Source organism: Thunnus maccoyii, chromosome 24 (genome assembly GCF_910596095.1).
Source record: "Thunnus maccoyii chromosome 24, fThuMac1.1, whole genome shotgun sequence".
Lineage (NCBI taxonomy): Eukaryota > Metazoa > Chordata > Actinopteri > Scombriformes > Scombridae > Thunnus > Thunnus maccoyii.
In genome coordinates, this window is record NC_056556.1 from 1396825 (window position 1) to 1423212 (window position 26388).

A 26388-nucleotide genomic window follows, 5' to 3' on the forward strand; every position below is an offset into this window, starting at 1 on the left:
TTTGGAGCCGTTTCTAAATCAACTAATGTGACACCCAGTGCAGCGGTGTGACTCACTGACGTGTTTTTAATAAGATATATCAGGCTTTGATACAAACACAATACCTGTTAGTAGATCAGTTCATTGTTGGTTTGGATCCAAACATGAAGATTTGTTGACAAGAAGAAAAATACAGAAAATCACCAGACTGATCCTTTAAATACAGACACAGTAAGTGTTAAAGTTGTGCTTTGAAGGTTTACTTTCTCATGTACAAACTTTTTGGACATTGCTAGCTTACCTAATGTTTATACTGTTGTGTGTTTGAACGGCATCTGCACAAAATGATTGAAATCACAGATTATTGTAACATTTATGTGAGATCTTAATAACATGTTTCATCACATGTAGTTCTATGAAAAACACTCACTGTTACTGAGTTTGAGTGTTTTACTTCTATTCACATGCATCATACAGTTTATCAGACATGTTGAATGTAAAATGATGAATATAGTGGAGTAAAACTCTCAAAGTAGCAGCAGTTTCTTCATGTTTTTCCTCTGAGACCATCCATCAGTGACAAAATTTTGCCCTCAGCAGAGTTTCACCAACACGAACATGATGTTCACTTCAAACACTCAAACAAAACTGTCAGCAGAGACGTGACGGACGACAGAGGAGGAGGACCAGCTGAAGATTAATAGGACTCCTCTTGTTTTTGTTTCTGTGGGTCAGGTGATCTGAGCATGACTGGCTGCACACACAGCCCAATCAGCTGATCATTAGATCATTAGATAAATGTGACTGAAAGACAGACGTGTTCATTCAAACATTCTTAATCATTACTTTTTATTTATATAACACATTTCTGACAGTTTTGCTCATTTATTTGGCTCACAAGTGATTCCAGTGGAAGCTTGCGTGTAATGATTTATGTTTTTGACAAAAGGTCTCATCTCAAGGTCCACTTACATGCTTGTTCCAGAGCTTTCTACCATATCACACGGTCTTCAACAGCAGATGGAGTTTGCTTAGTTGTCGTGGAATTGCAGGTGTTCATATTTCAATTTCTCTGAGCACTTTAAGGACTTATGTTCCATAAAAGTTCAGACTAAAGGTTCATTGTTGATCTTGACAATCTGAGCTCAAGGTCCCCTTACTGACTTGTTCTGGACCTTTCAACTGTGTCAGCAGCAATACAGTAAATAGACATTTTTACTTTTCGATGTCAAATGCTTGGTGAAAAGGTGCAACAGGTTTTAAAACTTTAAATCTCTTTTAAACTTTTAATATTTAAAATAAGTAAAGAAAGACTAGAGAATGTAAAAAAAATAAAGTGTGCAAGGTTGAATTGTTGCAGGCATTTAAAAACTGTATATTTCCCCAAATGTTGAACTTTCCCTTTAAATAGTGAAGGACACTGTGTGGCTCTGGGGTCAGAGGTCATGCCAGGACTGTTTTAGGATCAGATTCGGATTCAGGTTGGGTTCAAGGTTGAAAAGTCATCTTCAGAGTGACAGAGTTGGTAGAAAAGTGTCAAAGAGTGAGGGAGCTCTTTGTTCAACATTGACCTTCTGTTGTGAGATCCAGATATAGAATTACCCAGTTTGACACTTGACACAGTAATACAGTATCAAGCAATGTGTGTGTGTGTGTGTGTGTGTGTGAGTGGGTGGAGGTAAATACCTGTCCCACACAGGCCATCTGCAGACCTGGATAATCCCTGTTAGTAGATTAGCGGCAGAGAGAGAGAGGAGGCAAAACAGAGCAGCACACAGTCAACACCTCTTAACATTTCTGTTCAGATGTTTTGGGACCGTAATCGTTTTTGGAAGTCGAGGAGTTGTTTGGTTTTGGTTTTGGAGGACTGTGGGAACAAGTCTGAGGTTGTTTTTTTTTTCATCGTGAGGGAGTGAGGAGATGTTATACAGAGATGCTAAAAGTTTTAATCGTGGCTGACTGGAAGAACCTTCAGCGATAGAAGAAGATCTGAAGCTTTTGTGAGGATTTGATGCCAAACCTGAAGGCTTTTATTGTGATTCCTTTTTGGGGGACTGAACACGTTTTTGGACATTTTTCATGAAGGATGTAGTAAATATATTGTGAAGGCTACAGAACCTGTGGCTTTGTTTTCTTTCTCAAACATTTTAGGCTTTCTTGTTTTGATCATTGAGGTTTTACTCTGAAAGATTTCTGTTTTTGTGAAACATTTAGCGTTTTTATTGTGAACAAAATGTAATCTTTGAGATTCATTATGAAGCAGTTTGAAGCTGTTTTTTGGTCAAGAATTGGAGTTAAAGACAGTTTTGATTTTATTATGAAGGGCAGACATTTATTCTGAAGAACTAGTAACCTTTGGGCTTTGACTGTGAAGGCCTTGCTAAATGCTTTCATTCATTTTGATTGTTTTTAATGACAGCCCCTTTTAGGAAACACTGACAACATTAATTTTGAAAAACAAAAGGATCAAAAAACTAGGAGCTTTTATGATGAAGGTTTGGAAATTCTCTGGGGCTTTTATTGTGAAAGGATGGAAATATTAGCAAGTTTTCATCGTGTGCGTCATCTGTGATCTGTCCTGTGGGTGGAGCAAGTCATCAGACAGCCAATCAGGATGATTTCTTACGTGGAGTGTCTGGGTGGCGAGGGGGCAGGGCCCGGCGTGGCGTCCCGCTGCTGGAATACGGGCCCCGATGAAGAGCTAGATGAGCTTCTTCCACGCAAGATGGCCGCCCTGCAGCCAAAGACAGAGGGCAGCCTGCGGCGCCGCCTGCTCAGCGCAAAAATCCACCAGCACCACAACGCCATCTGCCGGATTAATGCTGGTGCTGCTGGCAGACCGGGGGTGCCACCAGTTGACAAAAAGCCCCTCCCACCTCACCCTCAGTATCCAGGCAACAGCCCCTGGTTTCGCCCACAGCACTTACCGCCACGACCCCACGTCCACCCCTCCTTCACCCCAGAGGCTCATGGGAAACTCTTCCTCGCTCCAGAGGCTCATGGGAAACCTCACCCTCAGTCCCCACCCCTCCAATTGCCTCGCTCCGCACGCCCCGCCCTCGCCCAGCGACGACGAACAAGCTCGTCCCCCCCAACCCCGGAGCCCCGCCCTGGCTACACCCTGCCTGTCCCCTCCCCTCTGAGTGCCCCGCCCCCCCTTAGGGAACCAGAGGTGCCGCCACAGTACCGCTACCAACCCAGCAGGAGGCGCAAGGCCAACTTCTTCTTCTTCAGACGGCGCCGAGGGAAGAGCTCCAGGCAGGAAGCCACACAGACCACTCCCCTTCTACACAGAGGTACTGCTAGGAATTCTGGGTAGTGGGTTATATGCTTTGTTTTCTTTCATTTTTACTGCGTTTTCAGCTCTGGACAACAGTTGAGCACACATACAGTATGACACGAAACAATACGACATTATTCAGTTGTGTAGGGGAACTCAGATATGTATCCATATCCTAACAGTTAAGTTACTTGTTCAGCATCATGTTTCATGTAAATGATCCACTTTTCCCAGTTCTTGTTGAAAATATCACCTTTAACAATCTCAGACCATTGATCTTTCCCTGGAGGATCAGCTTTTTTGTTGCCTATAAGCAGAATTTTGCCAGATATCTTCCCTTCAGGTACATCACAGCACAGTATGATCGGCCTCCAGGTCGCCACAGAGCCTCCAACATAGTTGCTGGGAATTTTGGTCTGGACTGTTTTTATAAAGTTCTGCTACTAGAGATACAGATACTAAAACAAGAACTAAGACCCAAAGAAAAGTCTTGAATGGTCCAGTTTAACCTAATTTGGTTCTGTTTGGTCATGTACCAGAACGGTCCCAGCTAGTCTGATTTGGATCTTTTTGGTCCCAATGATCCTAGCTAGTTGTCTCAGTTTGTTTAGCACTATTGCGCCCCGACTGATCCCAGTTTGTTCAGTCCTGCATTGTCCCACCTATCCTGGTTTGGCACTTTTTTGGTTCTGTTCTGGTCCTCAAAGCTATGAGCTACTCTTGTTTGGCCCAGTTTGGTCTTAAATGGTCCGATGGTCTGGCTCAGCTCTTTTGGGTTCTGAATTGTCCCAGCTTGCCCGGCAGGCTCTGTTTAATGGAGAGTACCAACTTCTGCCCTCTAAAGGGTGATTTAGAGTCCGTCGATTTAAACTCTTTTATACATCAGTCTATCCTGTTGCTAAACCAGGATCAGTGTGCTGCTGATTGAGATCTGAATCCAGAGGATATGATGTGATATGTATGATTGTTCTGACTGTTTGAGCAGTTTTGTAAGGACATGATCCCTTGAGCACATTCAACGAAGCACATTGTTATGTTGGAGCTCACTGTGCCATGGGAAGAGCGCATGGAGGAGGCCTTTGAGAGGAAAATGGAGAAATACAATAGCCTGGTCAAGACCGCCATAAGGATGGCTGGAAAGTGAGGTGCTCGCCTGTAGAGGTCAGGTGCAGAGGTTTTGCAGGGCAGTCTCTCTGCAGGTAGAGCGGGTTGTCCACTAATTGGAAGATCGGCGGTTCGATTCCCGGCTCATCCAGTCTGCATGTCGATATGTCCTTAGGCAAGATACTTTGCTCCTGATGGCTGTGCCATCAGTGTTTATGTGAATGATGGACAGGTTGGGACCTTGCATGGTAGCCCCTGTACCCATTCAGTGTGTGAATGTGTGTGAATGGGTGAATGTGATTCGTAAAGCAAAAGCGCTTTGAGTAGTTGGAAGACCAGAAAGGCGCTATACAAGTACAGTCCATTTACCATTTACCCATGCTGCACTTGGCATCAAAGGAGGGAGGAGGAGGAGAGCCATCTGGAATAACACAGAGGCTGCAGAGAGAGCTTCAAGGTGGCTATGGATTAGAGGGCGGATTCGTGGAGAACAGCTGCTAGGGAAGAAGCTGAGGGCTGATCAACCCCAGCTGGGTCGCCTGGGTGAGGGTGTATGATGTCTGAAAGATCCAAAACACCTGATGACCACAGGAAACATCACTGATGATCTTAGCATCAGGAGATGTTTCACTATAACTAAGTGGTCCCAGCTACTCTTTTTTGGCCCAGTGTGGTCTTGAATAGTTCCAGCTCCAGCCTTTGTTGACACATTTAGCACAACTTGTCTGTTTAGTCCTGAATTGTCCCTTTTGGCTTTTTCTTTGCTCTAATTCTACCAGCTACTCTTGATTGGATCAGTTTGGTTCTTAATGGTCCAAGTTTGCCTAATTATGCTTGTTTGAAGCAATATTTAAAAGAACAAGCAATGTTTAATGTTTTTGTTTTTAGTTTCGGAATAATCCCACTGGACCATTCACAGCAGACAGTTTGACTCTTCACAGTAGGTGCTACTAACGACATTAACGATGGCTAAGTTACAAACAAGCTGTGACAGTGAGCCAGTGAGCATCTGGAGCTGTGATTCTCCGCCTGTGATGACGAGTCAAAATGTCTGAAAAAGCTCCATAAGCCTGGTTTTCATGCATTTTGCCTTCAGTTTCTACAATCCGAGCAGTATGACAGTGCCAGTTTCTGCCTGTGGATCTCTGATTATGTAAACTGATCAATAATGTATCACAGCTCCAGTCAGATGTTTGTTCTCAGATAAAACACAGAACAAAAACACACCAGCTCTCCATGTTCTTCTTTAATTAACTCCCCTGTGTGCATAATCTCCTCTATCTGTGCATGTGTGTGAGCAGGGATTAGCTGCAGCTCCATACGCTAGGCTAAAGGCTAATTCCTGTAACAGATGAACAGGGTTTACATGCAGCAGCTGCTACCTGTTAGCTTCACCTGTTAGCTACCTTCAGCTACATGTTGTAGTCCGGATAAAGCACACCTGGATCTGACAGTTTACCTTTGTAATCCTCTCCTCGCTTTGCCTTTTTGGTGACAGTGACGTTTGATTTGTCCTAGAAAACATGTATAAACTCAGACATCTGTGAAGTCATACAAAAGTCCATTTAGAAATCCATCAAAATAACAAAAACAACAGTGTGTTAGTAAGGCCTGCTTTGATTTTGGGGGATGATTCTGGTCACATTTTTTGTTGTTCACAGTTGAGTCGGGAACAGATGAGTTCACAGTTGGACAACTATATATATACTCGCTGTGACATAACAACAGTGTGGCCTATTTACCGTCTAATTAATTAAACTAATTAAAACAGTAGAAGAGACAGACAGACAGACAGGCTGTCAGGCATGAAGACAAAAGTAATTAGCTGCTCCAGTGGCCCACATAGCTGACACACTTACAGACTGGAACTGTCCCAGTTTGTGACTGGTGATGAAGGTGATGATGAAGGTGATCCTCAACCATTAACGCTATCATTATATATCCCGTGTATTAGTTATAAACAGTACTGATGATACATGATGCAATATGGGCGAAAAGGTAGTAGAGTAGGTGTCCTGATAGACAACAATGACTCCCAGGTGTCCACATAGACAGTAACAGGCTCCTGGTGTCCATATAGAGACAATAATGGACTATCTGAGTCCAGTATTTGCTATATCCAGACACTTATTTGTGCATTATCACCTGATAAACCCTAAGCTTCATCCTGTCCCTCATACAGCTGCTAGAGGAGACGATGACATATCCTCATCTCAATTCAGTCCTCACAAAGATAGAAATACAAGAACACAGAGAAACACAGCGAGGACGGCGAACACAGAGAATAAAAGATGAACACACACACACACACACACACACTTTCAGTTCTCTTTCTTCGTCTACAAAGCCCCATGTTTCATGTTTCATGTGTGTGTGTTAATTCAATATTTGTGGGTAACCTTCATCACCTGGCGACACACATGAAGGACACACACGTGTGCTGGCTTCCCGCCAACATGGCATGTGTGTATGTGTGTTTGTGTGTGTATGTGTGTCTGAAGGAAAGAAAGGGAGAGAGCGGGGCGAGTGACAGGATCAGAGAGAGAGGAGTGGGAGGAGAGCGGCGTCGCAGCGAGTTGAGCTGCATTACTGCTGCTGCTCTGTCTGCTGCAGCCTCGCCGCTGTGTGTCGGTCTGTGTGTGTGTGTGTGTGGCGTCGTCATGGTTCTGATCGGAGCGGCAATCAAATCCGTCCTCAGATACCTCAATAAGACCAGAGGTGAGTGTATGTGTTATTTGGGGTGAGAGAGCATCACTCGTGTTTAGGGAGCGAGTAGTTATCAGAGTAACTAGTTCTCTAAAGACGACCTCATAAAATACTGCTCTGTGATTGGCTGTCAGGTGTATGTTAAAATCAAACAGTGACATTTTAACCACCCTCTCTAAATCTGAGCTCAAGGTGCGTTAAACTGCAGGTAACCATAGCAACAGTACAGCTGACTGACTTAAGGACCTCAGGGACCTTTTCAAGGACCCTGCAACCTGCTCAAGTCTCTTCAAAGGCTCTAGTACCTTTTCAAAAACCCCAGGGGACCGTCTCCAGGACCATTAGATTGTCCATTTGGACGCCTGGTGCTTCTCAAGGACAACAGGGACTTTTTCAAGATCTGTTTGAACCTCCTGGAAGATTTCTGGTACCTTTTCAGAGACCTACAGGGAAAGTGCTCCTCAAGGGCCATTTAAATTTCCCCAAGGACCCCTGGGACCTCCCTAAAGGATCATTAGTCACTTGTAAAGGATGCATCGAGGTAGCTCAAGGACCCCACTACCTCCTCAATGACCGTTTGAGTCTCTTCAATGACCTCTTGTACATATTCAAGGACCTCTGGAACCCCCTCAATGACTTGCAACCTGCTCAAGTTTCTTCAAGGACCTTTACTACCTTTTGAAGGACCCCTGGGGACTGCATCCAGGACTGTTAGAGTGTCCATATAGACGTCTAGTTGTCCTCAAGGTCTGATTGGTACCTTTTTCAAGGACCCACAGGGTCCCTGCAACCTCCTCAGTGACCATTTAAATCTCCCCAAGGACATCTGGGACCTTTTCAAGGACCCCAAAATATCCTCAAAGATCATTTCAAGAAACTCTGGTATGTTCATTAGTGTCTCTGGTAATTCTCAAAGATGCATAGAAACAGCTCAAGGACTCAAGGAACCTGTCCAAGAACTCCTAGAACCCTCTCAAAGACCCTGGAACCTTCTCAAAGACCATTTGAGTCTCTTCAAGGACCTCTGGTACATTTTCAAGGACCTATGGAACCCCCTCAAGGACCCCTGGGACCGTATCAAGGATCATGTGTGTCTCTGGTACATCTCAACGGTGCATAGAACCAGCCAAGGAACTCCAGGAACCTTTTCAAGGACCCCTACAATCCCCTCAATGATCTCCAGAGACCTCCTCCAGGACAACTTGAGCCTTTGCATGGACGCTTGGTGCTTCTCAAGAACTTCAGTCACCTCTGGGATCCCCTCAAAGAACATTTGAGTCTCTTCAAGGACCCCTTAGAACCTTTTCGAGGGCCCATACACCCCTAAGGACCTGTGACCTCCTCAAGGACCATTTGGATCTCTTCAAGGACATCTGATACCTTTTCAAGAACCTTGGAACCTCCTCAAGGACCATTTGTGTCTCTCTGGTACTTCTCAAGGATGTGTGCAACCAGCTCAAGAACCTTTTGAAAGACCCTGCAATCCCCTCAAGGGTTAGGGGACGTCCTCTCAGACCATTTGAGCCTCCATATGGACATCTGGTACTCCCTCAGAGACCTCTGTTACTTCTCACTGACTCCTGGGTCATTCTCAAGGACCATTTGAGCCTCCTGGAGGACTTCTGGTACTTCTCAAGGACCCCTGGACCCTCCTCAAGGACCATCTTAGTCTCTGATTTTCACTGTGTGTTTCTGAGATCAGCTGAACCTCCTGAAAACTGCAGGAAACTGAGACTTTGACTTCACATCTGTCCACTCTGGCTGTGTGTGTGTGTGTGTGTGTGTGTGTGTGTGTGTGTGTGTGTGTGTGTGTGTGTGTGTGTGTGTGTGTGTGTGTGTGTGTGTGTGTGAGGTCACCTTGAAGAGTGCTGAGTGCTGCAACACTCATCATCACTGCTGTGTGTGTGTGTGTGAATGGATTTGCTGAAACCAGATTAAACACACAGAAATGTCAAAGGAATCTCTCTCTCTCTCTCTCTCTCTCTCTCTCTCTCTCTCTCTCTCTCTCTCTCTCTCTCTCTCTCTCTCTCTCTCTCTCTCTCTCTTCCTCTCTCTCTCTCTCTCTCTCTCTCTCTCTCTCTCTGCAGCAGGGGACGGGGACAATAAGTGGTCTGTTCACTACACTACCCAGAAGCCCCAGCAGGGTCTGCTCTTCGTCCCGGGAAAAAAACGCTCCAGCAGCGCTGATGATCTGCAAGGTCAGAGGTCAAAAGAAAAAACATCTCACACTTTTAATGTCGTCATTTTACTGTTGCAGAAAAATATATTCCACTGTGACAATGTTTGGAAATTCAATTATTATTTTGTGATGAATTTAAATGAAGTTTGATTGGATGAAATAACCGAGGAGGCTCTTCATGTCAACATTAACAACACTGACAGAGCTTTCAGTCATATCACATGATCTTCATCAGCAGACGCCAAGTTGTTTTGAATTTGAACTTTAAGGACTTTTCATCATTGTTGCCTTAAAAGATTCAGAGATTCAGAGTTCACTTTGTGGTGAGATTGTTTTGTGGTGTCAAGAATGAAAAGATGTCGAGACTTTTAATAATTAAAAATACAGAATTATGATCTAAATTTAGTTGAAAGCTTTAGTTTTTATACTAAAGTTTAAATAAAGTCACTAAAATACTGCTGAAACATTTACTTTCAACCCAATTTAGACTCTGCGCAACTTAAATCTGTGTGTGTGGATTAGGATTACCTGACAGATGTCAACAGACACACACACACACACACACACACACACACACACACACACACACACACACACACACACACACACACACACAATGTAAAAATACTCCATTATCTTACTTCAGTAAAAGTACAGTAAGTATTATCATCAAAATGTGCTGAATTATCAAAAGTTAAAGTGCTCATTATGCATGATTTGGTTTGGTTTGATTTTATTCTGTAATTAAACATATAATATTAAAATATGGACATATCACAACACAAATAAAACAAACTGTAAACAACAACAGAGAAAGTGTTCTGCATGAAATTGAAGCATGAAACAGGATAAAAACAGTAAAGGTTGAATTATCTCGGCACTAAGATCCTTTTAGTGGAGATGTCAGTCGTATCACAAGATCTTCATTAGCAGACGGAGTCTGTCCAGATGTCACATGATGCTCTGCTGCTTCTTCATAAACTACTGATTTCAAACGAAGTTAAAATAATGAAGATGGAGATGTTAACTCTCAGGATGACAGAAAAAATGGATTCAGACTATTATGTCCTCTCCTTACTCTGCTTTGCTGTGCTGTTTCTGTCTGCTGCTCTTCATTTCAGAGTCTTTCTCGTCATTTTCTGCTTCTACATGTACTTATTTTCTGTCTGGACAAACTGGAGTCTCTGTCAGTGTCTGAGCTCTGAACATAGTCTCACAGTGGTAAAGTTAGCATCAGCGGCTAGCAGTCTGTCTCATATCTATCTCATGTATCTCGTATTCTTAAATATTATAACATTTTGGCTTTCATTGCTGTCATTTGTTAAGTAATCACAGTAACTCAAGTCACTAATAATACCAGTAATTATTGTTAACTATTCTGCTAACTGTGTAGAAACAAGTCATTCAGAATGATTTACATAAATAATAATGCAGAAAACAAAAAATAAACCTACACAAAATCTTAATAACTCATAAAAGAGTAGTTTCATGTGAATAACTTTATTTTTGACAAACGTGTCAGATAGAAGCGGATCATTTTGAGGCCACGATGTAGTGAATCAGAAATCATCCAGTATGTGAGTAAATGTACCTTTTCCACTGCTGCAAAATAAAGCCAGCTGGTGTCTGATGAAGAGTCAGACTGCAGCTGCAGGTGAAGCTGTTTCAGCCTGTTTAAGACTCAGTGAATAAAAGCAGATTATTGGTTCTGCTGCTGCTGCTGCTGCTGCTGCACAAATACTGTTCTCAGAGATCATATCTGGCATCTTTAAAGCTGACGAGACAGAAACATAAAAGCAGAGGAAAATCGATCAGCTGTAGATTCAGTCATCGATAATCAATGTATTAAATACTGAGCTGAATTAAGAGAGCTGCAGCACACACACACACACACTGCTGCAGACTGCATCACAGTAGCTGCAGTGCTGCATGTCACCCCCCGCCCCAATTCAGAGACAAAGGATGAAGATGAAGCGCTCCTTTCATGTCTCAGTTAATCCTGAATTTATACTAGACTGACTGATCAAGACGGATCAGAATCATGATCTATTGATTTACTGTAATAAACTAAATATCATGATAAAGATATTCTAAAATAAACAAAAAGTTAACGAGCTGATTGATTGATAACCTCTCATTCTCTTCATTTGCTGGGTTAGATTTGACAGATTATTGGTTATCGGCCGTATGAACATCTTCAGTGTCTCATCTTGTGTCTGTTCTCTCCTACATGTATGAACGTGTGTGTGTGTGTGTGTGTGTGTGTAGTGTGTAACGGGCTGACTCAGCATGGCTACAGTGGATCCGCTGCCTCTCAGCTCTGCACTCAAAGCCCCGCCTCCTGTTCGTCTTCTGGCCTCAACCAATCAGAGAGCAGCACACGCCGACGGTGGAAGGACAAAAGCAGGAAGATGGTTAGTGACACACACGCACACACACACACACACACACACACACACACACACACGATATTAATATGGCTACAGTGCTGCTCATGAATATTAATGAGGCTGAACAGACTACAGCAGAACAAAACTGATTGGGTTGAAACAAGAGACTAAGTGGACAACACAAATACTGTCATCAGATTGTTCTGTTATCCAGTGGACAGTAACAAAGTACATTTACTCAAATACTGTACTCAAGTACAGTTTTGAGGTACTTGTACTTTACTTGAGTATTTCCATGTGATGCTACTTTCTACATTTCAGAGGGAAATATTGACACAATGGATAATATAACAAGCTTTTATAATACAACACATTGTTAAAGATGAAACCAGTGGTTTCCAACCTTTTTGGCTTTTGCCGTCTTACAAAAAGCAGTGTGTAGTCGGGGTCACATTTCACATGTCTATGAGTTGTTAACAGCTCCACCAAATAGTGATTTTTCCCTCTAAACTTCTCACATGCTTTCATTTCAATAAATGTTCAAATGATCCAATATTTCAGCAAAAATCAAAGATTAGAGAAAAAGTCCAAAAACTGAAAACAGATTTGTGTATCAGAACTTTGTTTTTTCTTCTTTCCTCTCCCATTAATCATCTCACGACCCCTCAGATTTATCTGCTGACCCTTTGGAGGGGCCCGACCCCTAGGTTGGGAACCACTGGACTAAACTAGCTAACTGTATATAAAGTAGTGTAAACTAGCTCCACCTCCAGCAGCTACAACAGTAACATGCTGCTCTAACACTGATGCTTCACTATTAATAATCTAATGATGTCATATATAATAATATATCAGTCAGAGGGACCAAACCACTACTTTTACTGCACTACTTTAACTACATCAAGCTCATAATACTTATTTTTTACTGTGGTAGGATTTTTCATGCAGGACTTTTACTTGAAATGGAGTATTTTTCCATTGCTGTATTGATACTTTTACTGCAGTAAAGGATCTGAATACTTCCTCCACTGCTGCTGTTATCAATACTGCTACACACATCACACCTGTCCTGTCAAAATATATTATCCAAAAGTCTTTACAGTTGTACCGACAGGAAGAAGCCTCCTGAACACTTAAGCTGTGTCCAACCTCCTTACTACATAACTGTACTATACACTGTGTACTATCAATGTACTTTTCTCTCCTACTAACAAGAAATGATGCATAAATAAAGAATACATTTATTTTACTGCCACCTGCTGGTCAAACTGAACTACTGACACAGTTATTATATCATTATGTGTCCTCTTTGTTGCATTGTTTCTCATGGTCATTGATTTACTTGTCTTTCGTCATGTTTTCTGTTTCTCATCACTGTTTTATCCTCCTCTTCTCTTCTCAGAGGTCCAGATTCTTGGACTTTCTCTCTCAGTCTTGCTTTTCAGTTTGTTTCAAGTGTTCAGTTTGGAGGAGAAAGGTAACCATAGATATAACTAGACTAAAGTAGACTATACTAGAATGAACTAGAGTAGTAACCCAGTCACACCCAACTAGACTTCACAGACTCTGCTGAGGTTGAAGTTGAATCTACCAGGATAAATTATAATCTTCCAAAGTTGATCTACTGGGCTAAATCTTAAAGGGGTTAAACTAGACTGAACTATAGCTAACCCAGACTGTCTACCTTTAACTACATTCTATCGGGATTACACTTGATTTTATTAGTCCAATTTAGACTCTAATGGGATAAAATATGACTCAACTTTTCCACACTAAACTAGATTCTTCTGGGTTCACACTAGATTAAATTTGGCTAAACTAGACTTAAATTGTGTCAAATCTGACTCTACAATGGTTAAACTTTGTTGTACCATGTTAAACCAAACTATATTGCTCCTAAACTTGACTGTACTAATGTTAAACCTCATGCTATTGGGTTAAAGTACAGTTCACTCAACTTAAATTAGACTCTACATAGGGTTAATCTCAATTTATTTAGTCTAAATTTGAGGTTAAATCTAGCTGTAGTGGGGTTTAACGCAACCCTACCAAGCTAAATCTGAATTGACTGCAGTAAAACTGGACTTAACTGGGTGAAACCCGACTTTACAAGGTTAAACCAGGCTCTACAAGGTTTAACCTGTCTCTTCAATTTTTAACTGGACTCTACTAAATTTACACTAGATTCTGTCAGGCTAAATAAACACCAACTGTGGTTAAAGGAGAATCAGGCAAGACCAGTCTCTACTGGGGTTAAAACTGAGCATTTAGCTGGAGTGGGGTTAAACTTGACTTATTTGAGGTAAAACCCAACTTTAGCAGGTTAAACTAGGCTCTACAGGGTTTGGACTGACTTCAATTGTAGACTGGACTCTACTAAAGTTGGGGTTAAACTCAATCATACCAGGTTTCATGAGATGCTAGTGGGGTTAAACTAGAATCAGGCAAGACCAGTCTCACCTGGTTATTTAATCTTAAACTCCGAGGTCAATTTAAAATTCAAGGTTAAACTACAGTTAACTTAAGTTAAACTAGACTCTACAGGGGTTAAACTCAACTCTTTCAGGCTGAGTTTAACTCTACCAGGATTCAATTCAGCTGTAGTGGGGTATAACCATAGACTGTAAAAATATGGACGTAGTCACCGTGACGTCACCCATTGGTTTGCGAACTGTCGATTTGAAGAAGTGACCATATTTGGACGAGAGGGTTGAGCTGACCATGGCGCTAGCTGCTAGCTTGGTTAGCATGGTGCATTAAAAATCTATGGTTAACAGTGATCATGCTAATGCTAAATTTTCGCTAAAAACAGGCCTAAAACTGTCAAAACAAAATGTACTCACTGGAAAAACTGATCATCCGACTCATTGATGGGTCTTTTATTAAAACCAAACGCTGAACGAGACTTTTTTAGGCGATCACAGTGTACAATTAACTTTAGGGAACTGAAAACACACTGTGAAATAGCAGCAGCTAGGCCTATGGTTACATTACGTAAGCAACATTGTCGCAGTGGTAGCGACTTATCAATCACAACTTAGCCACGCCCTAAAGCAAACTACCAATTGAGATCATAAACTCATTAGGAAACTGTTTACTGAGGTAATAAATCAAGAGAGAAGTAGGGGTTCAACTAGAATTAGGCAAGGCCAGTCTCACCTGGGGTTAAGCCTTAATATTTAATCTTAAACTGCAATGTTAAACTAGAATTCAAGGTTAAACTACAGTTCAATCAAGTTAAACTAGACTCTATGGGGGTTAAACTCCCATAGCACCTGTAACACTAGATTAGACTCTTCAGTTAAACTTAACTGGGGCTAAACTTGATGCTACCAGGTTCAACCAAAGTCTGAGTTACAGCATGTTTGTTTATTTGTGCATTCAGTCCTCAGCCTCCTCAGAAGAAGACGAAAGGTTCTTCTTGAACAACACACGACCTATGACCCCACTGGTCCTCAACCCTGTACACGTCACCCACTGTTGGGACGTCTTTGCCCCTGCCTACGAGCCAACAGTCGACGTGGAGATGGAGCCAACCCCCCGGCTTCCAACACCAGAGGAGAGGATGAGGCAGCAGGCCGAGGCAGTTGGAGCTGATATAGTCCCCATCAATGTAACAGGTAGGGGACTGGACGCCCCAGATTCTAATATTAAGGAAATAAATTAACAGTTTTTTTGCCCTCATGAAATATGTTTTTGGGGCATTTTAGATCATTTCCAGGGCAATTTTTTCAAATTTTTGGAAATACTTTAGTTCTATGTCACATGACAAGACCTATATTCATTGGTTTAGACTTGAAACTCAAATTGGACTTTGGATTTTACTCTGACTTAAAAATGAACTTGAATATAGCACTTGCTTTAGATTTGGAACTTGACTCAAAAACTGAAACCCGACTCTAGATGTGACCCAGAATCTCCACTCAAATTCAGGCTCAAAACTGAAGTCCAACTTGAGAGTTGACTCAGACTTCGGATTTGAAACTTATCTTGAATTTGGGATTCCACTCAGACTTGGGACTCAACTTAAACATGAGCTTTTACTCAGATTTTGAGAGACAATCAGACAATCGGGGCTTGAAACATGACTTAGACTTGAAAGTTGTCTCAGAAACGGGACTCGACTCAGATTTGGGGCTAAACTTGGACTTGACACTCAACTCAAACTTAGGATTTGACTTGGACTTGGGACCTGACTGCAAAGCTGACATGTCTCTTGTCCTACAAATTCATTAACTAACAGGGATTTCTCATATTCTCATATCTTTACGGTGTTTATTGTGTTTTCATACGTGTGCATGTCAGGTGAGAGTTTTGATCGTCAGGCAAGTTTTCGAAAGGTTGTTTCCAACACTGACTCATTATCCCGGCGCCCCCGTAACCTGAGCCGCCGCAAGACAGTTACTGGGATACCTGATGATGTCACACGGAGGCTGGGTATGACCTTCAACCATTCATTCCCCCATCTATCAATCAATTACATTATTTCTCCGGTCTCAAAGTGTTTCCTCTCTTCCTTTATGTCTGCTGTTCTGTCTCCAGACTCTCCTATGGTCTCTTTAGTTCTTCCCAGTCAGTTCTCCACTGTCGGTCGACCTGCCTCCTCCTCCTGTAGCCCCGCCCGCCAACAGAAGACCACAGAGGAGGAGGAGGAGGGTGAAGTCAGAAAGGAGTTGCAGACATTAGCTAGGAGGATCCGAGCCCCGAGAGGAGAGGGAATGTCCAGCCTCATGGCCTCTCTTACCTCCTCACCACGTGTTGACTCCTGTCAGGACCGCTCTACATCCTGCTGCTCACCCTCCTCAGTGGTCCACAGCCTCCCTCGCCCAGCCACCAACTCCTCCTTGAACTCAGAGGTCAGCTGTAACAGTGCCTCCTACAGGGCACTCAGCACCTCCTCATCCTGCTGTCAGGTCAGTTTAGGAGAAGTGACTGCCACATGTAACTAAGTAACTAAAAATAAAACTAACTTTCTTTTTCCTCTACAATCACAGGATCTGCAGGGTTTCCCCAGTGACCTCCAGCCCCTGCTGCCCTTTGATCACACTGCCAGAGTCATTCCAGAGTCTCCATTCTCCTCTTCCTCTTCTTTTCCTTCCTCCCCTGTCACCTCCTCTCTTCCCGGCAGCCCTAGCCAGGCCCTGCAGTCAGAGTGGTCTTACCCCAGTGATAAGCCCCTAAATGAGGCTGCCTACCCTCACAGCTCCCCTTCCTCCACCCACTACCTCTCCTCCTCCTCTTTTGCAGACTCAGATTCTCAATTTAGCTACCAGGCTCTGGATGAACAGACCGCCATCCAGCAAGACACTCACTGCTCCTGCAATGGGGAACGTTGGAGCTTCCAGCCCGTGTCCCCCAGCTCAAGTGTTCACAGCAGCCAGACTGGGGCTGACTGGAGTGGTATCACCCGGGAGATGAGTTCTGTCTCTGGGGAAGGCTGGAGCTGCGATCCGCTGATCTCTTCCGGACGCTCTTCCCCCTCACACATTGACTGTAACTCCTTGTGTTCAGAGGAAATTACCTCCTCTTCCTCAGTATACCAAGAGAAAAGGAAGTCCAGCATCTCCTCCTCTTGCTCTCGCAGCATCTCCCTCCGCAAGTCCAAACGTCCGCCTCCTCCACCATTGCGGTCTGACTCTCTTAGACGCCGGCCAGGGCGTAGCAAGCCCTCCCGGTCCTCCTCCAGCCCCCCTCTGGAGCGTAGCCCCCATATAGAGCGTAGCCCCTGCCTGGAGCGAAGCCCCCGCCTGGGGCGAAGCACCCCACAGACACCCACCTCATCGCCCCAGACCTTCCATGACCCCTGGGTGCCACGGAGCAATACCAAGAGACGCCAGAGTGGGTTCAACTGTGGCACAGTCACAACATTTGAACCGTTAAGCTCCGACTGCCAAGCAGCAACATCCGTTGAGTCTCCTTCGTCTGAGCACCTACCGCCTAGCCCCGGCCACTCCCATGCCCATATCCTCACCCCCGTGTCTCCAGGCTCAGAGGAGGAAGGGCTGACATTTACTCTCAACTCTCAACCAGTTGCTGCTTCCATGGCTGGGCTACAGCGCCTCGCTTCACCCTCCAGTGGTTATTCCAGCCAGTCCAACACCCCCACCCCTGGCACTCCCATCTCCTCCCCCCTCAGCCCCTCCTCCCCTCTCGCAGCAAGCCCTGGAGCTTTCTCCCTCCCCCCGACCTCCCCCTTCTCCTCTTCACGCTCACTCTCCCATCCCCTGTCACCTGCCGTCTCCTCCCTGCCCAGGACAGGGTCTAAGGTCGAAGGGAGGCCAAAGCCACCAGTGCCAGAGAGGAAATCATCACTCTTCTCCTCCCTCTCCTCCTCCTTTTCATCCACCTCCTCCCTCTCCTCATGCACCTCCTCAGAATCCTCTGCCAAGCATTCTCTTCTCCCTGCTCCACCTCCTCCTCCTCCTCTACCTGAGTGTTCCTCTCCTTTGCCCCCTGTCTTCTACTCCCCCATTCATGAGTGTCCTGCTCCTCCTTCTTTCACCAAACTCTCTGTTGCTCCTCCTCCTCCCCCTTCATCTCTTCCTCCTCCCCCTCCCCCTCCTCCTCCCCCTCCTCCTCCACTCCCACCTTCATCCCTCCCCTCTCCTCCTCCTCTTCCTCCTTTCTCCCGGCCTCCTCCTCCTCCCTACTCCTACGCCATCAGGCAGACCTCCCATCATGTTCTGGTATCCACTATGTCATCATCAATCAACTTCCCTCCTCCCCCAACTACCCCCCCTCCTCCTCCATCTTCTCCTCTTCCTCCTCCTTCAGAGCTTCCAGAATTGCCAATTGCTGATCTTCCTCCTCCTCCTCCACCTCCACCTCCTCCTCTGCCTCCTCTTCCTGCATCCTCTGTGATGGCCCTCCCCCCACCAGATCTTGCCAAGTCTCCAAACTACTGTGTTGAAGTGTCAACATCCACGTCCCCTTACCCCCTGGTCACTGCACAGGCTTTGCAGGGTGTCAAGCTTCGCTCTGTCAAGAACCAGGAAGGCCTGCTCACTAACAAAGATCTACCAAGCAAAGAAGCTCATCTGGATGGTCTGGGCGACACAGATGTTAAGCTATCTGGAACTGGATCACAAAATGCTATCAGTGATCAAGGCAGCAATGAAGCTAACATATCAAATGCTTTAATGGGTGATGCTAGCCCTCATAGCCCTGCCAGCGCTGTTGCAAAGCAACCTGGACTCAAATCCGATCATGGTTACTACAACTTAACAAAAAGTGAGGTGAGGACACCCATAGATGACTCAGCCTCTGCAAATATTCAAATCCTGCAAGGCATAGTTCCTAGCCCAGCTAAACAGAGAAGCTCTGGGCCTCAGCTGGCCAACGAAACCCCTCAAGACATCAAGTACAATGAACAAGAGAGGGAAGATTCAGACATGTATGCTACTCTGGTCAACAATCATGTCTCCAGCCCTGATAGTCCCTTGGTTAAAATGTCTTATGATACTGACAAAAATCACATCAACACAATTACCCAACATCCCACTTTGCAACAACAACAGGTCACAAAGGTTAAGCTAACTGAGCCTGCTGAGAAACACAGAAACACTGAGGATGTTTGCCTGACAGATTCTTCTTACTGGACCCTCTCTGGAACAAAACAAGAGCCTCACAGAGAAAGCAGAACACAACTTTTAGAGAACAACTATAACAATAATTCAGAAATGTGGAATCACAGTGCAGCCAATGGAAATTCACACAGTGATTTAAAACAGTGTAATAGTGTCTTTGAGCCAGGTAGCCCAAGGAGGCTTCGCTCCCCGGAGAAGCCGATCCCACCAAAGAAGCCTGATCTTTGCATTCTGGGTCTCATCGCATCTCCTGAGGCTAAGCGAAGACCAGGTGGGTGGAGGAGCACTGGACAAATCACAGCGCCTTCTCCTGGGCTCACCAGCCAATCAAGAATTTCTGCTAATTCCTCCTGCACACATTTGACTAATAGTACACCTTCACCAAAGCACATGACATGCACCAGTGTTGACAAAACATCAATTCCTGATAAATTAGTGACACACACAACTTCACCTGCACACTCAATTAATGCTGCTTCTTTGCCAGCACACACAACACCTGTTGACATCACCACACGCTCACCTGCCAACTCCCCTCAGAAGCAGAAGCCACCAATTTTGCATAAAAAGCCAGATCTTTCATTGACCTCACCCAAAAGTACCAAACCACACTTGGCTACTACAAATGCAGGAGAGGCACCCAAAGGCACCCATGGCACCCTGGAGAGCACTGCTGTTTCACAGACTCAGAGCACTACAGGGACCAGTCGCACTTTGGGGATCATAGGTACCATTTTCAATGGGACCATAGATATCACAGAGGGCAGAGACACTTTCAGTGGAACCATGGGTATTACAGGGGCTAGAGACACTTTCAATGGGACCATGGGTACCACAGCTGCTAGAGACACTTTCAGTGAGACCATGGGAACCACAGAGACTAGAGACACTTTCAGTGGGACCATGGGTACCACAGAGGCTAGAGACACTTTCAGTGGGATGGTAGGTACCTTGGAGAACCGTGGTACCTCAGGAACTTGGGACACCATGAACAACAGTAGTGACATAGGGTCTATGGGTACCTATGGGAACTGTGGTCCCTCAGGGATCATGGGTATGACCTCAGCGTGGAGTACCCAAGGTCCCATTCATCCATTCATAAGTACCTTAGAGAACTGTAGCACCTTAGGGAACCACGGAGCTGCTTCCATCCAGACAGGGATCACTCAAACTGGAGCAACCAACCCTAGTTGTTCTGGGGTCATCAGGACAAGACTTAATAAGAATAATGACAAAACATTTCATAAGAGGATGATGAGGTCATCGCTGGCTGAAGATGCAGAGGAAGATGAGAAGGAGAAGCTGGTAAACACAACAATGAAGATGATGTCATCCACCCCAATGAAAAAAGACAAAGCAAGAAAGAGGAGGAAGAGGAGGCCAGGCAGGCAACTGCTGCTGATGTCATCAACTATGGAGCCCTCCCCCTCTTCATCGTCATCATCTTCATCATCATCTTCGTCCTCATCTGAAGACGAGCGAGATGTGGAGAAAGGGAGAACAATGCAAATGAGTCAAAGAGTGAAGATGACGAAAGTGTTTGATCAAGACACCAGCGACTCTGAAAGCTCCTGCACTCTGATTGGTCAGAGCAGGTTCTCCCTCAGCAGTGCGCTGTCCACTGATAGCCTGCGGGAGGAGCTGTTACTTCCAGACCTCCTGATACAGGAACCAGGGGACGAAGAAGAGGAGGAGAGGAGCAATGATAGAGCACACAGGAGGGAGGAGGTGAAGGATGCCACAGGACCTCCAGATGGTAGGTTGAGTTTACTGGCATTGTTTGTTTTTCTGGCCAAGTATCAGCATACTAGATTGCTGCTAGATGTGTTTGGATTTTGGAGGTGCTGAAGTAGTTGATTTAGGCTAAGAGTGTAGGCACCTGGAACCAGACTGGTGCACTTGTCAAGGACTGTCAAGGACTATTAGTAGTTTGTATTACAAACTAGTAATATGTACCCCCAAGGTAATGATTTTTGGGCATGACTTGTGCCCTCCCCCAAACACTATGCTGTCTGTCTGTCTGTATGTTTGTCCTTCACATATCTCGAGAACCATTCATCCAATCTACTTCACACTTGGCAGGTGCATTGCTGAGGATACAAGGAAGTACATTGTCGAAATGTGGTGCAATTTGGACATGTGACATGTTTAATGTTAATAAACTTGAAATAAACAAGCGAATAGAAAGCCACTCCCCCCAGCTTCAGCGGGGCAGGGCTTCTGGGCTCTGCTACTGCATGTCATGGTCAGAGCTGTAAAACCCTGCCATGAGAGAGAGGAGGGGACGACATCTCTCTTCATTTTATAACGTTAAAAGTTAGGCTTTGTTGTGAGTTTCCCGACGCATTTTAAAAAAAGACGAGAGAAAAAGAGAGAGGCCAAGTGAACTGAGAGCAAGAGCAAGTGACAGAGAGACAGCGCTGATGAGGAGAGACAGTGGTGGAAAGCTTTCCCTGTGAATGACAGAGATAAAACATTGGGTGTCCCAACTCATTTTTAAAAAGACAAGAAAAAGAGGGAGAGAGGGCGAGCAAACTGAGAGCTGTGGGGGAGCTGTGTCCTGTAGCTCTTTAACTATCCAGCTTTCTGTTCCTGTAGTTATCCACTGGTAAAATGTTCTTTTAAACATTAAACACTTGAAATAGGATTTTACCAGCTGATAACTGCAGGAACAGACAGCCGGAGAGTTGAAGAGCTGCAGGATGAGATGCAAGGAGGATTTCTGTTGTTTTAGTGGCTGCCAGCAGCTTTTCCTCCTGCAGACAGTCACAGACAGAGAGACCCCCTCCAGCCCGCCAGCACCTGTTAGCTGCTGAAGCTAAAACTGTCTCTCTCAATCAGCATATATATGACAATGAATGCAGGACTGGGGGAGGTGGCTGTTATCATTCTACCATTTATATAAATTTCATGCGTAGAGACCTGGAGAGTGGTCAACTATATGTCAGCATTGGCCCGCCTTTTCAGGGCTGATTTTTTAACAGAAGATAACAGGTTGAGCCATTTTGAACCCATGAAATGCAGATTTTTATAAATTTGGTGTCATTGTCAATATTAACACCAGCATTGATGTGTTAATTGATACATATATATGCCGTTCTTGAGAAATAATAAGTAATCTGTCTGTTCTGAACAGGCACATTTTGAACAGGCACTGCAGTAGTTTTATTCCAATTCAAGGGTGACTAATTGTAAAGAATAATAAGTAAAAGTGAACACTGTCAACTGAAACAATACTTCATATTCAGTTTTAATTCTCTTTCTCTTTGTTTTTCTTTACAGCTGATCTGTTTGTCAGTGTTTCGGCAGATCAGATGTTTGTTCCCAGTAGACCACGAACCACAGAAGATCTGTTCGCTGTCATCCACAGGTAGGAACACACAAACACACACAAACACTGTTACTGTACCAAGCTATCAACCACAATCTCACATGTCTGCTTGATTCCTCCCTCTGCCTCTGTGGAGCAGTGCAGTATGGGAAGGCACAGCGTGAATGCCCTGATAGGGGTTTGGCTGCAGGTAAAGCTGTGATTGGTCACTGAATGTGTAGTAAATTGAGTTTAGATCCTGAACCTGTGTAGAGTTAACTAGATACATAACCACCAATCCAGTTATCTTTCTTGTATGCTCAGTTTTTCCTCCTTCCATAACCAGTAACAGTCCCACCCTCCTTTTCTCCCCTTTTTCCCTAACTTGGAATCGTCTCAGTTCCCCAACTAGTAAGCTTTTTCCTTGCTCTGTAACTTAGTTGCTTCCATCTTTCTTGTTGCCCAGCTAGGATGCTTCTATTTTTCACTACCTGGACTGGAATCTTCCTACGTGCTTAATTCCTAACTTTAACCATCCTTCATTGTTCCCCTAATAGGAAGCTTATTTCTTCCTTGTCCCCTAAATTGTTCCCTTGTTCCCTAATTTAGCATCATCTTTGTTCCCCAACTCTTTCTTCCTGTTACTTAGTTGTTTCCATCTTTCTTGTTCCCTCGCTAGGATGCTTTTATCTTTTGTTCCCATAACTGGAAGCTTCTACCTACTTTCTTCCCCAAATAGGAAGCTTTTTTCTTCCTTGTCCCCTAAATGGAAGTTTCCAGTCCCTTATTCCCTAACTTGGAACCATCTTTGTACTTTGTTCCCCAATTAGTAAGCTTCTTCCTTGCTCTGTAACTAAATTAGTTCATCTTTCTTGCTCCCTGACTAGGATGCTTCTTTCTTTTGTTCCCCTAATTGGAAGCTTTGTACCCTCTTACTTCCCAATATGAACCTTCCCTCTTCCTTGTGCCCCATTTGGAAGCTCATCCCTGTCCCTGTGCTCTCTGTCAAATCTCAATTTGATGATAGATTATAGCTTTAAATTGGTTTGTGGTCACTCAGGAGCACTGTACTGCAAAATCACTTTTTTTCTGATAGTAAAAAGGTAAGCTGATGTGGTTTGAGTGCCTTGCTCAGGGGCAGTTTAACAGATCTTGAGATTAAACATGTATTGATATTGTTACATGACAGTTCTCAATGAAATACTACTAAAGTAAAATGTGACTACTTTGTTTTCTGTCTGTCTGCCTCAGGTCAAAGCGGAAGATGCTAGGAAGAATAGATTCAGATGAAGACAAACATCGAATCTCCTCTTCCTCTTCATCCTCTTCCCCTCCGGTGACCCCAACTGATCCCCAGCCCCACCTAATGCGACCTACAACTCTCAGAAGTCAAAGGTCAGCAAGAAGCGAGAGCTTCAAGGCTCTCTTGCTGAGGAAGGGTAGTCGGTCTAATTCGTCTTCTCGAATCTCAGCTGTCGAGCGGCTTCGCATAAATTCTGCTTCTACTGCTGCCACTGAGCTGCAGTGTGTGCCATCGCTGCCACCACAGCCACCACCGCCAGAACAACCCCATATTAATCCCACAAGCTTGTCCCATAACGTGGATACATGTGACATCAATACCCACCTGACTTTTGATGTACCAGTTTCTCCCACGTCTCTTTGCCCTCAGAACTTGTCCATGATGTTGAGATTGAGGCACAATCAGCTCCTCTTCACCTCCTCCTCCCCTGTATTCTTCCTCTCCTCCTCGTCTGTGCGACCTCGCTCCCTCACTCCTCCCTGCTCTGCCAGCCGACGCTTTGCTGCTCGCTGCCGCCTCTTCGCTGCCCCCATGACTGCCATCTTAGAAGGGGAAGGTGAGGAGGAAGAAGAGGAAGAGGATGATGATGATGAGGTGTTTGTTGAGTCTCCAGGAACCATTTTGGGAATGGAAAGAGGATCGAGCCAGAGATTGATTGAGATTTCTTGATGGACAAGCCAAGATTATAGATGCAGCTGCAACTTGGATTCGGGAGGAAGTAGATGGTCGCCCACCCTCAAGTCCAGTTGTTAGGGATCACAGAAAAATGTACCTGAATGTGACGATGTCTGGGTCTTCTACAGATCCTTATCAGGTTTGAAACTGTCTACAAACTTGTCACAATGCCTCAGCAACCTGAATTGAACTAGACTGGACTGACGCATGGTCTGAAGCCTTTAACTGAATGTACTGAAGCAAACTTGGCAAGTATCTCTAGTCGCCATACATATATGTCAGAAAGGACATGCGTGTAATTATATCTCATGTTTGTTCTCATAACTGTGGAATGATGATCTCAAGAAGACAAGCTTGTTGCATAAACCCCAACACCTCCTTTCAATGTACTTAAATCGAAACTACAGCAATTACCTTGTATTATTGTCTTTTGCTTGACTTTGCTGTCCATTTTTCTACATAATCATATTTTCTTGTTTCACAAAGTATTCTTCTTCTCTGTTTAAGTTAATGTTATACTTTCTTGCCCTAATAAGAGAAATCAAAATTCTCTTTGTCCATGTCATCTCTGGCTTACTGTAGTAAACACAACTTTTTACATTATTATAGTATTGACAAGAAATTAATTTTGTCATCTTGACATAAGACGCTTGTTTTCTTGAGATCAGAGTAAAAATTCTAATATTATATATATATAATATAGTATAATTATAGTATAATAATGTTAAGCAGTTATGTTTTAAAGCTTTCCCAAAGTCTTCCGTATCTAGCTGTGGTTTTCATGAATCCAAACAATTCCAATGACATTAAATCCACCAATTCTACTGGCATTAACTTAAGCATAGGTATTGAATCGGCCGGTTTTGATTACATTAAATTGGTGTTCAGTTATAGAGCAGCTGGTTCTGATAACAATAAATCAGAAAAAAGTTTTAGATCAGCCAATTCTGGCATTACACAGGGTTCATAACATCTCTGATCAGCAGGACTTGGTTTCAAACCAGAGAACACTTGATTAAGATGAAACCAACTTGGGAGGTTAATCCACGTTTTTTGTTTATATTTAAAACATTTTTATAGTCATGTAAAGCTGAGTTGTGATAAGGTATGAACAAGGAAAGGCAGTGCTGGAAATATTTTAACAGCTGACATGTTTTTGTGACTTTTGACTCAACATAATTATTTAAATGTCCTATTTTCTATGTTATTATGAGCTACACTGACCGACACTATAATTAGTAAGGGATGTAGTTTGTCCTATACTGTAAATAGTCCTGTTTCATCTATATCCCTCTTGTTATCTTGTTTCTACATATTTCTTCTTTATGTTCCTGCTGCTGGATCTTCATTTCCTCTCTGTAGCATTTATTTCAGCTTCAGTCTCCATCTTAACGAGTAATGGAGTCTCGGTTTTCAAGCCTCAAATCTGTTTTTTCTTCTCAAACAAAGTAGCAGATAGTAAGACTAACAGTCTGAATTTGGATGTAACTTTTTAAGGTGGAGGCTTTGAATTTAGGCACATAATATCTTCTCTGTGTGAATGTAAGCGATTCAGATTTACTCTATTAACCATAAGATTAATGCAATTTAACTGGAAAACTGGAACAATGGAGGGAAGTACCATGAGAGAAAGATAAATGGAGGTGGAAGTGATGAATAGGAGGAAATGGAAAACTGAATGAAAGTGTTTTTGCATGTGTGGAGAAACAGCAGAAAGAACTGGAAACAAATGTTTTTAAAAAAGGAAATGTATAAGAAATGGAAGCAATAAAGGATAAACTCATTTTCTGAAGCTATGATTTATTCGTCTAATTCCTAAAATGGTGGTGTGAATTAAAAAAAAACATGAACAATTTAGTATAAGGCAACCCAAAGC

General features: G+C 43.7%; 2 protein-coding genes across 2 annotated transcripts in view; one reads left to right on the top strand and one right to left on the bottom strand.

Moving 5' to 3' along the window:
* The window catches only part of LOC121891678 (protein NLRC3-like), a 1105688-nt gene that overhangs the window by 838260 nt on the left and 241040 nt on the right, over positions 1-26388 (bottom strand). The gene's annotated exons all lie outside the window — the stretch shown is intronic.
* On the top strand, positions 1995-26308 carry nhsl1a (NHS-like 1a). The gene is made up of 12 exons (XM_042405445.1): positions 1995-3275; positions 4763-4914; positions 6865-7081; positions 9157-9267; positions 11517-11662; positions 15024-15258; positions 15944-16075; positions 16181-16551; positions 16627-18183; positions 18247-20980; positions 22507-22594; positions 23786-26308. Exons 1-12 carry the CDS (start codon positions 2594-2596, stop codon positions 24504-24506), a joined length of 7146 nt encoding a protein of 2381 aa, XP_042261379.1. The 5' UTR covers positions 1995-2593; the 3' UTR covers positions 24507-26308.

What these genes read in the sequence shown, in the direction of transcription:
- nhsl1a (XM_042405445.1), top strand. Translation starts at nt 2,594, where the DNA reads ATGATTTCTTACGTGGAGTGTCTGGGTGGCGAGGGGGCAGGGCCCGGC. An exon ending in ATACCTCAATAAGACCAGAG is followed by an intron (nt 7,082 to 9,156) that starts GTGAGTGTATGT and finishes CTCTCTCTGCAG; the next exon opens with CAGGGGACGGGGACAATAAG. An exon ending in CTCCCCCTTCATCTCTTCCT is followed by an intron (nt 18,184 to 18,246) that starts CCTCCCCCTCCC and finishes CTCCCCTCTCCT; the next exon opens with CCTCCTCTTCCTCCTTTCTC.